Source organism: Enoplosus armatus, chromosome 6 (assembly GCF_043641665.1).
Source record: "Enoplosus armatus isolate fEnoArm2 chromosome 6, fEnoArm2.hap1, whole genome shotgun sequence".
NCBI lineage: Eukaryota > Metazoa > Chordata > Actinopteri > Centrarchiformes > Enoplosidae > Enoplosus > Enoplosus armatus.
The window spans coordinates 27,374,892-27,386,597 of NC_092185.1; the positions used below are offsets into that span (position 1 = coordinate 27,374,892).

The following is an 11,706-nucleotide window of genomic DNA, read 5'->3' on the forward strand; positions in this document are numbered from 1 at the left end:
TGGGCCATGTCCAAAATGGAAAAGGTTTGTCCTTTAAAGGTTCTGCATGGAATTTTCAAGAAGTTGTTGTTTTTAATGACACCGATGGCCAGTCAGCATCCTGTTACTCGTGCCAGCATACTGAAGGTGCGAGCAAGCCAAAACAGTGAAGTGACATACACCAGACAGACTGATTTACTGTGATTCACAATCACATTTAGAATAACGTTAAGTAATGTTACTATATTTTATTTGGAACATTGGCTCTGTGATGCAAACTAGCTTATTTGCAAGTTACTTCTTCTAATGTTAAGAAGCAACCAATGCCAGATACATGCTGCATAGCTACGTTACAGCTAGCTGACTAAACTTAACGTTACCTTACCCCAGGTTACAGTTAGTGAGTTGTCCACCCCAGCCTTGCATCGGTCTTGGCTAGTAGAAAGTGATTGTTAGTTAAAACTCCTATGCTAACCTTTGCCCCTCCCAAATGGACGATCTTGTTGACAGTGCTGCAGGCTCAATGCGATTGACACAAACACCACTCCATATCATATCATATTGCTCTGTAACTGCTGGATGTGTAAATAAGTAAGATTCAGATTCCTTTCCTTGACAAGATGATTGCTGTAAACAGTTAAAAAGATCTCACAGGCATATTCAAAGTATGTTTTTACATTAGCTTTGGTTCATATCACACTGGACTGGAACAGGAAGCCACTGATGGAAATTGTGAGCAAAATCCTGAGAACAATAAGAGGCTGTTGCATTGCTAATGTTTTTTGCCTCTTGTGGCAATTTTATACTGCATATTTTAATTTGCTGCAATATTCTTTACTAACACTCAGGTATTTGAAGCACAAAAATATGAATAAATAAATGTTCCTCAACCTAAAATAGGACATGCTTTCATCCTCCTCTTCACATTCAAGAGCTACACAGTGTTTAAAAAGTGAGTCAATGTTTATTCTCACCAGTAAAAACATACAGTATCGAACTTCCTTTAGTTTTTCCAAATCATTTCAAAAATCCTCAGGTCTTCCAAAACACATTCCTTCTCATGTCTTCTTAAAATTCTAAGGGAACACTGAAGAGTATTTTGGAACATCTCGTCACTTCTGTGCAGTAGCTGAAATCCAACTCCAGAAACCGATTCAACTCGAAACAAATGAATCTCAGAGATTTCCACACTCAACTGTCTCCTCACGGCAGCTCTTTTAACAGTTGGACAGGGGACAAGTGCAAAAGACTTATAACACCAGCAAATACTGTGCAGTACCACAGAGACAATACAATGCATCAGTCATGATGCATCTGTGTCCTGCAGAAAACCTTGTTCATCCATTTTGAGCCATTTTTTTCATATTTTCATTGATAAATATCAAAAATGCAGGTGTTCGAGAAAAAAGGAATTCAGTTTCTTCTTCTCCAGTTCTCAATTTGGAGGTTTTGGGGTTCAGCTTCTTATTCAAATGGCACTTTGGCAGTGATGGTTCCTGCAGGACACACTGCACACACGGCTGTTCTGTGCTTCTCCTATTAGTCCGATAAAAAACACAAACAGCATGAAATAAAATATTTTCCCATGACTGATGTGATACCAACAGCCAAGTAGCCACAGCTCTAATGTTACAATTTCTGTTCCACATGTTCCTTCAACACTAAAACATGCTACTGGAAATACAAAGGTGTGCATGTGCAACTTGAGATGGTAAACTGTCATATGTGCTTTTTAATTAAATCCACAGAGCATGCTCCCAAATGTGTTTCCTAATGCTTTTACATTGAGTAAATTATTGGAAAACGTCATTTAAAGCTCAGCAAAGGTCTCTCAACACTTGGCACTCAGAAAAGGCAAAAGTGAGAAGTAAGTCATTTCAAAGGTTTTTGGGCACGTGGTTTACAGAGGCTCCACCAGGCACCAGCAGAGATCTGTAACTGCATCTCACCATGAGACTTAGAGCTATTTGGCCGCATATTGGATCCAGCCTACATGTTTGTTCTTTATTTACGCCTCCAATACTATTAGTTTTTAGTTCCTCTATATACTGCATCCTTCAACCCCTGCATCCATGACTTTCATGACAGTATTGAAGACACATGATTATTTTGGATATTTTCCTCGTGTTGAGTCTGTGTTTTTAAAATGTGAGCTTGTTCACAGTCTCTCTGGATCACTGAACAGTTAACATTGTTAGTTAACATCACTGCTGGTCAGATATGTTCACTAGTCACTATGTAGCCTACTATATAGTGTGTTTCCTGTGGTGTAGTGTTGTCTGATGGTTAAATGAGAATGATTACACCCTAGTGGACTCATTTATGTCACACAATATAGTCTACTATATAGAACTCCCTGTACAGACAGTCTGGGTGAAATCCAATCACTGTGAACAACACAGCAATGACAGGTTTGAGGACTGGTTTGACTCTTAGAAGGTAACACAGAAGTGAATTCCCCAGTTGAAGCTGAGCAGTGTAATGAGTATTTAGTAATAGGTCACTTCTATGGTCAAAATAACCTAATGAACACACATTTGTATCCATGTTTAGCTCCATATGCAGCTGTTATTGTGTGAACTGTATATTTTCTTAAGGACCTCATGGAGTCCGTTGTCATTACTACAATATTTCTGATGCATCTGCAGAGCCTCTAATATGACAAACACCAGTCAAATAAAACTTGAAACTACAAATACAATTTAGTATTCCACTGAGAATAGAGGAAGTCCCACATTAAAAAAATAATGTTTCCAATCAAATGCTGGTGAGCTAAATATTTTCTTGGTGTATACTTGATGTACTTATCCACCAATAAATATAAACCCATAGAAAATGTGTCTGTCTTTTCTTAATGTAGATGATAAATAGACGGCAGTTTTAATTAACCCTAACCCAAAACTCTCAAACTCAATCCCTTCATTAACATTGTATTGGTGCAGATGTGGTTGTAATACTAGTAAATATAGTCAGTGTGCGAAGTGCAACCTGAAATAAGAACTTGATTTAGGTTCACAGGAAACTTTGATCCTGTTTTCATTTCTGTCTTTATACCAGAATGGTTTAGTAGTGAATTCCATGACTAATAAGACATTAAAGAAACATGGCCTCAGAAGATAGACACACAAACAAAAAACACTCATAGGTTTGTGTGAGTGCTCCATCAGTTAAGGATGGTCAAAGCGTCTGTCTGAGTAGCATCACATCCATTAGGAAGCATCAGATGATCATCAGATCTCTTTGTGTAATAACACCTGGGTGCTTTGCTGTTGGCTTGTTAACCACGCTGCTCAGGACTGATTCAGAGTCTGTGAGGATCAGCTTGTTTTTGTAAGGATTGGTCCTGTGTGGAGCTCCAGCCGCAGCCAGCTGCTGATTGCAAAGTGGAGTCTCAGAGATTCTCCTCCAGCCGGCAGTCTTTTCTCAATGGACATCAACACCTGAAAGATACAGAAAGACAGGAGGGAGACGAGAAAGATTAGGACTATCATCAGTCTACACTGGTTGTCTGTCACTGGTCATGTCTGTGTATATATTTATCCTAAGCAGGTTAAGTCAGTCTGATAGATCAACACAGCAGTCACCACAGCAACAGTTAGGTGTTTCTGATGCATTCAATCTGTTTGTTACAGAAATCCATGCATGGTTCCCTTAGTATCTGTAACAGATTAAAAGTCGGTTCAATAAAAGACACAGAAGCTTAATGGTTTCTTCCTTGTTGCCCATGTGGTCACCCCAGGTTAACTGAATGTTGTCTGGATGCTGCTGCCTCATATTGTGGTTGGACTACGTCTCCACAGAAAGTGTTTCAGAAGCTGAGCATCTTCAAGCTATCTGTTCTTCAGCACACACATTTCCAAGTTTGTTCTGAGTTTGTTTACCAACATTTTTTTGTTTTATAGCAGGTTGAAAATATGCTGGTTGCCCATTTATAGTGGATGTGCTAACAGTATGTCCCAAAAAGTGAATATCAGAAGACAAATCGTAGCATTCCTTCTCTCTTCCCTCAGAGCATTCATTTACACGAGTTACAATGAAGGCTGTAGTGATGAAAAGAAACATGCAAATGAAAATTATTATTATTATTAGAAACAAACATGAAGCAATCAGCCTTTTATTAATGAACACAATATCTGATTACTGTAAAACAAACAAATAGTGGACGGATGTTGTGGTTTATGCTCATCAATGAAGTAATTCATTACTAAAGGCAAATTAAATGTCTTAGTAAAACAAAGAAAAGTTTAAATGTGTGTTTGGCTGCATTTACCTCAAAACTAACATCCATATGAACACCATATCCACCTCTCTTCTGCGCATTTTTGTTTTGTCGTATTATATCACTTCATGTTCTTCTTAATTCTTAATAAATGAAGTAGTTGGCTAGCATGAAATACTCAGGCAGGGAGTTCCAAAGCTGAGGGGCACAGACCAAAAAGGCCCAGTCACCTTTGGTAACAAAGCAAGTGGTTGGAACAACTATTTAAGCAATACAGGGAAAATTATTCATGCTTTTATTTCCTCATGTCTGGACTATTGTAATCCTGTTTACCTGCCTTTAGTGCCTGAGATGTAGCTAAACTTCAGCCTGTACAGATCTCTGCAGTCAAACTTCAAAGGAAGACCAAACGTTCTTCTCACTTCACCCCAGTTTTAGCCTCCTTGCCAATGGTTACCAATTTCTTTTAGATCAATTTTAAAACTAATTTTACAAGGCTTTATGTGGTCAGGTGCCAGAGTACATCAGTGAACTTTTAACCAATAAGCAGGTTTGTAAAGAATAGTAGTATCAATAGAATCCAGTACACATACCTATAGCAAGCTGCCCTGATCTACTATACTATGAACTTTTAAGTGACAGAACTGATGTTAATGTATTCTGTATTGTGTTTCCTCATAAAAATACTTGATTTGAGGAATGTGTGCTGGGCTATTTTGTTTTAGGATCTTGTTAACAGGACAGAAGGAGGAAATGTGGGATGGAAAACTAACTTTCAAATATGATTTTAATATCTATATCTTCAGGTGGTTCCTCTGAAAACACACCATGGGAGCATGAATCATTTTCTCATACAGTTTCTTCTACTAACTCACTATTAAACTGCCTCCTCCTAAGATTTCTCTCTCCTCTTCCTCTTCAAAGGCTGACACTTTAGCTTTATGGGATTCTCTCTCTGTAATATAATCTTGACATGTTCTTAGCCAGCCCTCTGGTACAACTCTTAATCCCTAATGACTCACAAATGCATGGATGGGTGAGCACACTAGCACACATCATGGACACACAAATGCTGACAAACCACCCACTCCGAGTATTCAGATAGGAATAAACATGACCACAAAAATAAAATTAGATGAATGTTTGTAAGCAGCGACCACACTCTATTCTGAAAGAAATGTTTCTTTAGTGTCAGAGTTACAACTCAAATAGTTTGTGTGCAGTTTAATGCACAGATCCAATGAATATAAAAATGAAATTTAGATATATTACAATTTGAGATAGGGAGAAAGATACTTCACTCACACACTCATATGCCTCAGTGCATATCACTTGGCTAAGCTTACAGTTGGGTTTCAGGACACCGACTAAGCTGCTGTCATGCATTAACATAAGAAAGTGCTCTGCATTAAAACTGTTAAATATTGTGATGCCTGACTAGAAAAGTAGCTTTGAGAGCAGAAGCAGTGAAAATTTGAGTAGGATTATTTGTGAGTGTGTGTATGGTGCAGTTGAGATGACAGGCAGACTTTAAAGCAATCATATTCACGAGTGATCTTAACCCTCTGTGAACACTGACAGGGCTTCTTAACCCTAAAGCTGTTGCAGTCACAGACCAAAACATTTTACTTTTTTTACCATGGAATATTTTAATCTGGACTCATGCTATGGGACAAGTATCAGTGTATGTTATGTTTCCTCTTGTACCAGTTGTTTTTTCATTGGCACAGTCCACAGGATATGTAAATGGTCAAAGGCACCATAGCTCCGGTCTCTGACTCCGGGTGAGGTTTAAAATCCCACTGACATTTGTGAAGCTTAGCAGTCCTTTAGGTGGGCACGGAACTTGTTTTATAGTCGCATGTTCCATGTTCCAATCATATCTCACCACAATGAATCTCTAATGCTAGGTAGTCCATGTCAACATTTGGGGCCCTACTTTAATGATCTATAGTGCATGATCTAAAGCAAAATCTGGAACGCGGCTGTCCAGGGCTCAGGTCTCAGGTTTTGTTGGTCTCAATAATTCACCCAATAAAACACAATTTCTTCATAGCTGTAGAGAGGACAGGCCTAAATGAGGTGATGTAAGGACTTGCGAACATCAGAGCTTCTGTACTAAGTGTTTTGTCAGAGCGGTTGATATCAAGTGATTGGTGCATGGAGATCTGCCTTTTTTTCCCTCTGCTCCTCGCTGGACTGTTACAGTGCGACTTCGTCTCCTCTCCCTCACTGCAGTAGGCTTTATTTTGCTCCCAGCCTTCATCCCCTCACAGAGAATGTCAGGTATTCCACTGAATTGCGGCGACACAAAGTTTTGCACAACTGACAGTAACTTGTGACAGACTTAGAAATATTTGTCAAAATGCATACTGTAACAAGAGTCTACAGCAGGGGTCTCAAACTCAAATTGCCTGGGGGCCGCTGGAGGCAGAGTCTGGGTGAGAATCAGGTATTCCACAAAAAAAGCTTTGCTAAAAAAAAATCCAAACTTCTCAAACTACATTACTAACAGTTATTTAACTTCAATGGGTTCTTCTGAACACGAACGTTCCTTCTTAACATGGCATCTCTTGCCTACTCCTTGCTGCCAGAAACCTGGCAGCGCTTCCTCTCACATAGCTGAGCCGAACAGAACAGCCCGGTAGCAGTCGCCTTTCTTTTTGCGCTCGATATTCATGTCTTTCATGATGATATGAACATCATGACATTTGTAGATGGTAGAAAGTACCGGGTTAGTGAGCGCAAAAAAAGGCGAATTCTACCGTGCTGTTGTTGTTGTAAACGTCGTCATAGAAACAAGTGAAAGCATGAAGCCGGGACAGTGGGACGCCATTATCCCATGGAAGCGTTATTTACTGGCTTTTATTTTCTATAATAACTCCATGGATGCAGCAGGAGCATAGCGGCGTTGTCTAATCAAATATGTGGTGTGGCACAGCAGCAGGTACGCCTGGTTCTGTTTCATTAATGTCACACACTGTGGAATCACATGCACGAGCCTCATTTGCTGTCACACAGTGCGCCAAACATGGATGTAAAGGTCTTTTAACGTCCGTTTGTACGTCTGCTATACTCATTAGACCTCAGTGAGAATTACGCACAGGTTCTCCAACAGCTGATCAGTACGCACAGCTGCTGTGGATATTTGGGGCGACTTTACCCAAAATTCATCACGTGTTTCTGCAAACCGTCACCACTGTAAAGCGTCCGTCATCATTATTATTAAACATCAGAAGAACGATAAGTGATGTATTGACAGAGCTCGCGTTGAAACAGACTTTACAAAGTGCTTCACAATAATTAAACTAAGTGATCATTAACGGGGAGATGATGCTCAAATTAAAAGAATGATGCTTTATTAAGGTTTAATAATGCATCTTTGAATTTTACAGAAAGCTGTGTAGCAAAAATAACAACACAATCTACCGTGAGGTGCGCACATTCTCAGCGCACATTGGACGAACAAAAATCGCGGGCCGCACTAACATTGAACTTTTATATCAAGGTGGGGGCCACAAAATATTGTCCTGCGGGCCGCAATTGGCCCGCGGGCAGATTGAGACCCATGGTCTACAGCCATGCCAGCAGCTCTGTGCTCACAATGACAATGCTAATATGCTGATGGTTAGATATAATGTTTACTATGTTCACCATCTTAATTTAACATGTTAGCAAGCTAACATTTGCTAATTAGTAGTAAACAGAAAGTAAAAAAATATATATATATCATTAGTCCTGCAGGTATTTGGTCATAAACCAAAGTATTGGACACACTAAAATGTTATTGAATGCTGATGATGACGCTAAAAGTCAAGAGGCTTAGCAAAGTTATAAGAATTCATCCCGAGGGGAACATGAATGTGAGCCAAAGTTCATGACAATCCATCCAATAGTAGTTGGACCAAAGCGGTGGACCCACTGACCCACCGACTGACCAACTGACAGACAGACAGCGCAGCTAAAAACATATACTTCACCTGTAGACCTACTTCAGAACATTTTCAGAAATCTGCTTTATAGAGACCTGTACCTCGGTTGATGGAATTTGTGCAGCTCACTTTCATTCCTCGTGTTACAAATAAATTATTAATAATATGAGCAAAATCTATTTTAATGGGTTATTAAGTCTTTGCCTCATGTCCTGTTTTGATGATGAATAAATTATACCCATAAAAAAAAGTGAGGCAAACACTGCCTACACTGAGCAGTCAATTCTCAATTAGCCAGGATCAGTAGAGACCCATGGGAGAGGTCGCTGTTACTGCTGCTCTGAGAGCTGGAAGTGGTACTAAATTCCAGTATGATCCACAATCAAGCATTACGTCACAGCTAAAACAAGATAAGGTCAGGAGAAATTAGGACAAACTGGAGATAGGAGAAGACATAATATTGAAGACATACTATTTAAAGTAGTGTATACACAGGAAGTGAATGAATGAATGAATGAAAGACAGAAATACAGGAGCTGTAAGTAAGACGAGATGGATCTAAGAGGAGCAGGCTGCTCTGGGAATTCAGTTTCATAACATGAATTTTTGAAGGGGCAGGGGCGAGTGAAATGGCAAGGAGGGGGCTGACGATGTAGAAGTGGATGCATCACTGGGTATGGATGTAGGATATTTATATGCTGCCGTTGCACTGCACAGGTTCTCTCTACACTTAGGGAGGACAAGGAGAACCTAACCTCAGGAAAAAAGCTTCTTCACTGTTTTACCTTAGAGTAGACTGGTCATTGTGTGCTCCTGAACATACAAACAATAATATGGGCTAATTACAGTTTTAGAATTTCACTGTCATATCATGGCTTATAAAATATTGATTGTGAATTTGGGTAACATTGTTAATCCTTATCAACCATGGCAAGAAACAAAAAGTAAAAAAAAAAAAAATGGACTGAGAGACGGAGAAAAAAGGAGATTTGTCATCAAGTCATATTATATTAAGTTACACTCACTAACTAAAAACAAAGAGTTAGGGCCTCATTTACAGTCTGTAAATGGTTCTACCTTAAGGTACATGCACTAGCAACCCCATTTCCACATTTAATTTGCATGTAAATGACAGACTAACTTAACAGCAGGCTGAAAAGCAGTGTTTTGATGCCCTCTCTGGGCCAAAGTTTCAAGCTTGTTTCACCTCTGACTACATCCAAGCAGTGGTTGGGTATGATCAGAAATGTGATCTATTGCACCTGTAACCACACCTAACAGTGATGTCACAGGGTCCTGGAGTACACATGTACATCACTGCAGCAAGGTGAGAAGTTGAACCACTGGAAGTCAGCAAAAACAAGAATCTCTGTGGGTGATAAGTTTCCCTTGAAAGCAAAGGTCTAAAAAACTGTGACTGATCTCTGGCATCCATGACAGTATTTTACTTACAGTAGAATGTAGAGTTGCTGGAATTTTGAAGATCACTTTGAAAGGTGTACACTGAAATGGTATATGGTCTCACTTACATAGCGCTTTTCAACCTTCACGGTTCCCAAAGCGCTTTACACTCACACATTTGCAAGGTGCTGATCTCCATCGGGAGCACCTTAGGGTTCAGTGTCTTGCTCAAGGACACTTCAACATAACAGAGGGAGCCGGATTGAACCCCCAACCCGCTCTATCCTGCTCTACCTCCCGTGCGACAATGCTAATCACTGTGCCACCAAGCTGCCCAAGTGGACCACAACAACACACCTCTTTAATACATCAGAAATATGTGAGGTAAATCAGCATGGGAGGCCATGGCGAAATATTGCCAGTCCACAGTGCAACAGTAATCTGCAACAGTTCGTGTACTTGTGTCAAACAATAGGGTTTTTATTATTATTATTATTTAACCAAATAATACTGTCTAATTAGGTCTATGTCTATGCACATGTGGAGCATCAAAGTGTGAGGAGTTCTACCCAGAAAGCTTTGGCAGGGGCAGGGGCTCCGTTGTCATTTAGATCTATCGCTTGGGAGCGTTATGGTTTCTCCGAGAAAGTTCCAGAGAGACTAGGCGGAGTGGTGGATCTGATTGACCTGCTTCATCCTCTCGTAGCATCTCTGGTCTCCTCTCCCTCTGTGTATCCTTTGAGTATTGCCTCTTGTGTCTATGTGTAGTCTATACTCTTTACGTGTTTCAGTGGTACAGAGGAGGTTTTGTGGTCCACGTCCCACCAGCTCTTTGTGGCACCTTGAAGTTGATCAACATCTTTCACTCCAAACATTCTTCACTCTGACAATCATCCACCAACTACACTTACATAGCATTACACTTGTTTGTATTTTATTTACCTAGCATAGTAGTTCTGTTTCTCTATAGTCTAATTGTACTGGTACTTCTGTATGTCTGGTACATCTATTGCATGTCAGTCCTGTAGGAGGGATTGTTATGTTTTCGGTACAGAAGGGAAAAGTCCGAATCTGCAGTGAGAGACTGCCTGAATGCTGTGGGGAGAAGGACTCTTCTTCCAGTCTGGTTTGGTCTTGTTCTGCTAATTGTCATGTTCAGGTGACGCCGTCGTAAATGTTGTGTTTCCACAGACATGCGCGACTTCAGTTGAGCAATGTTGGCATATCAAGTCAATGCAAAGACATAGGTGGATGCAAATCTACACAGCAGGAGCTTCAATGCTCCATCTGCGTCTACACAGGATACATTGAGGCACAGTATTGAGTGGAGGTCTAAAGTGCTACAAGTGCAGTACATAAAATGTGAGTGTGTATAACTCTACATGAATGAGCTGTGTAGACAGCTGGATTGATTAAAATAGAATGTCTGTGTGCGTTGTTAGCTTGCTACAGTTAATGTTTAGTCTGTACATTGGCTCTTTGAAGCTAACAAACATGGACTGCAACAAGAACAAATGTGCAAATAATGGAGGGCAAAAAAATCACATTGTGTACAGTCTGAACACACCTTCAGAGTGCTGGCCATGTTTGCAAACACCCACTGATCTCTTATCAGTCCTTCACAATGTACCTGGAAATTCTGGCTCCTGGTGTCTCCCACTTAGGCAGGTAGGTGTTTCCATGTGCTGACAAAGGCGGTGGGGATCAGTGAATAAGGCACAGTGGTGATGGAGTTCCAACTATCTGATGTGGGGTCGTAGCAGTCCAACGTTTTACACCGCTGCGTCCCAAAATAACCTCCAACCACATACAGCTTATTTCCTGAGGCCACGGCGTGGCAGCTCATCCGTTTGGACGTCATGTCACCCACTCGAGTCCACTGATTGGTTTCACAGTCAAAGCGATAAGCAGAGGCAGCTGTGAATTCAGTGTCCCCACCCATGATGAAGATCTGGCTCCCTAAGACAGCAGCCGCTGTGTAACGCCAAGGCTGGGGGCATTCAGCAGCAATATTCCAGCGGTTACCCACAGGGTCATAGCATTGGACCTAGATATCGAAGACACAGGAAGTTCGACAGTTGTTAGGCTGTACTATCGCTGACAGTGTTCAGGTGCAAGCCTAACACTGATTTTAGTATTGGTCTTCAAAGGAATTAAGGCAGGGAGATGTCAGTC

At 40.6% G+C, this 11,706-nt stretch overlaps 1 protein-coding gene across 1 annotated transcript in view; it reads right to left on the reverse strand.

Moving 5' to 3' along the window:
• Nucleotides 1-953: 953 nt before the first annotated feature.
• Nucleotides 954-11,706, reverse strand: part of enc2 (ectodermal-neural cortex 2) — a 47,330-nt gene continuing 36,577 nt past the window's right edge. The window contains exons 11-12 of the mRNA XM_070907200.1: nt 11,162-11,578; nt 954-3,419 (exon numbers count right to left, since the gene is read on the reverse strand). Of these exons, the coding sequence (XP_070763301.1) occupies nt 11,192-11,578 (387 nt within the window). The 3' untranslated portion in view covers nt 954-3,419; nt 11,162-11,191. The remainder of the gene's footprint in view (nt 3,420-11,161; nt 11,579-11,706) is intronic.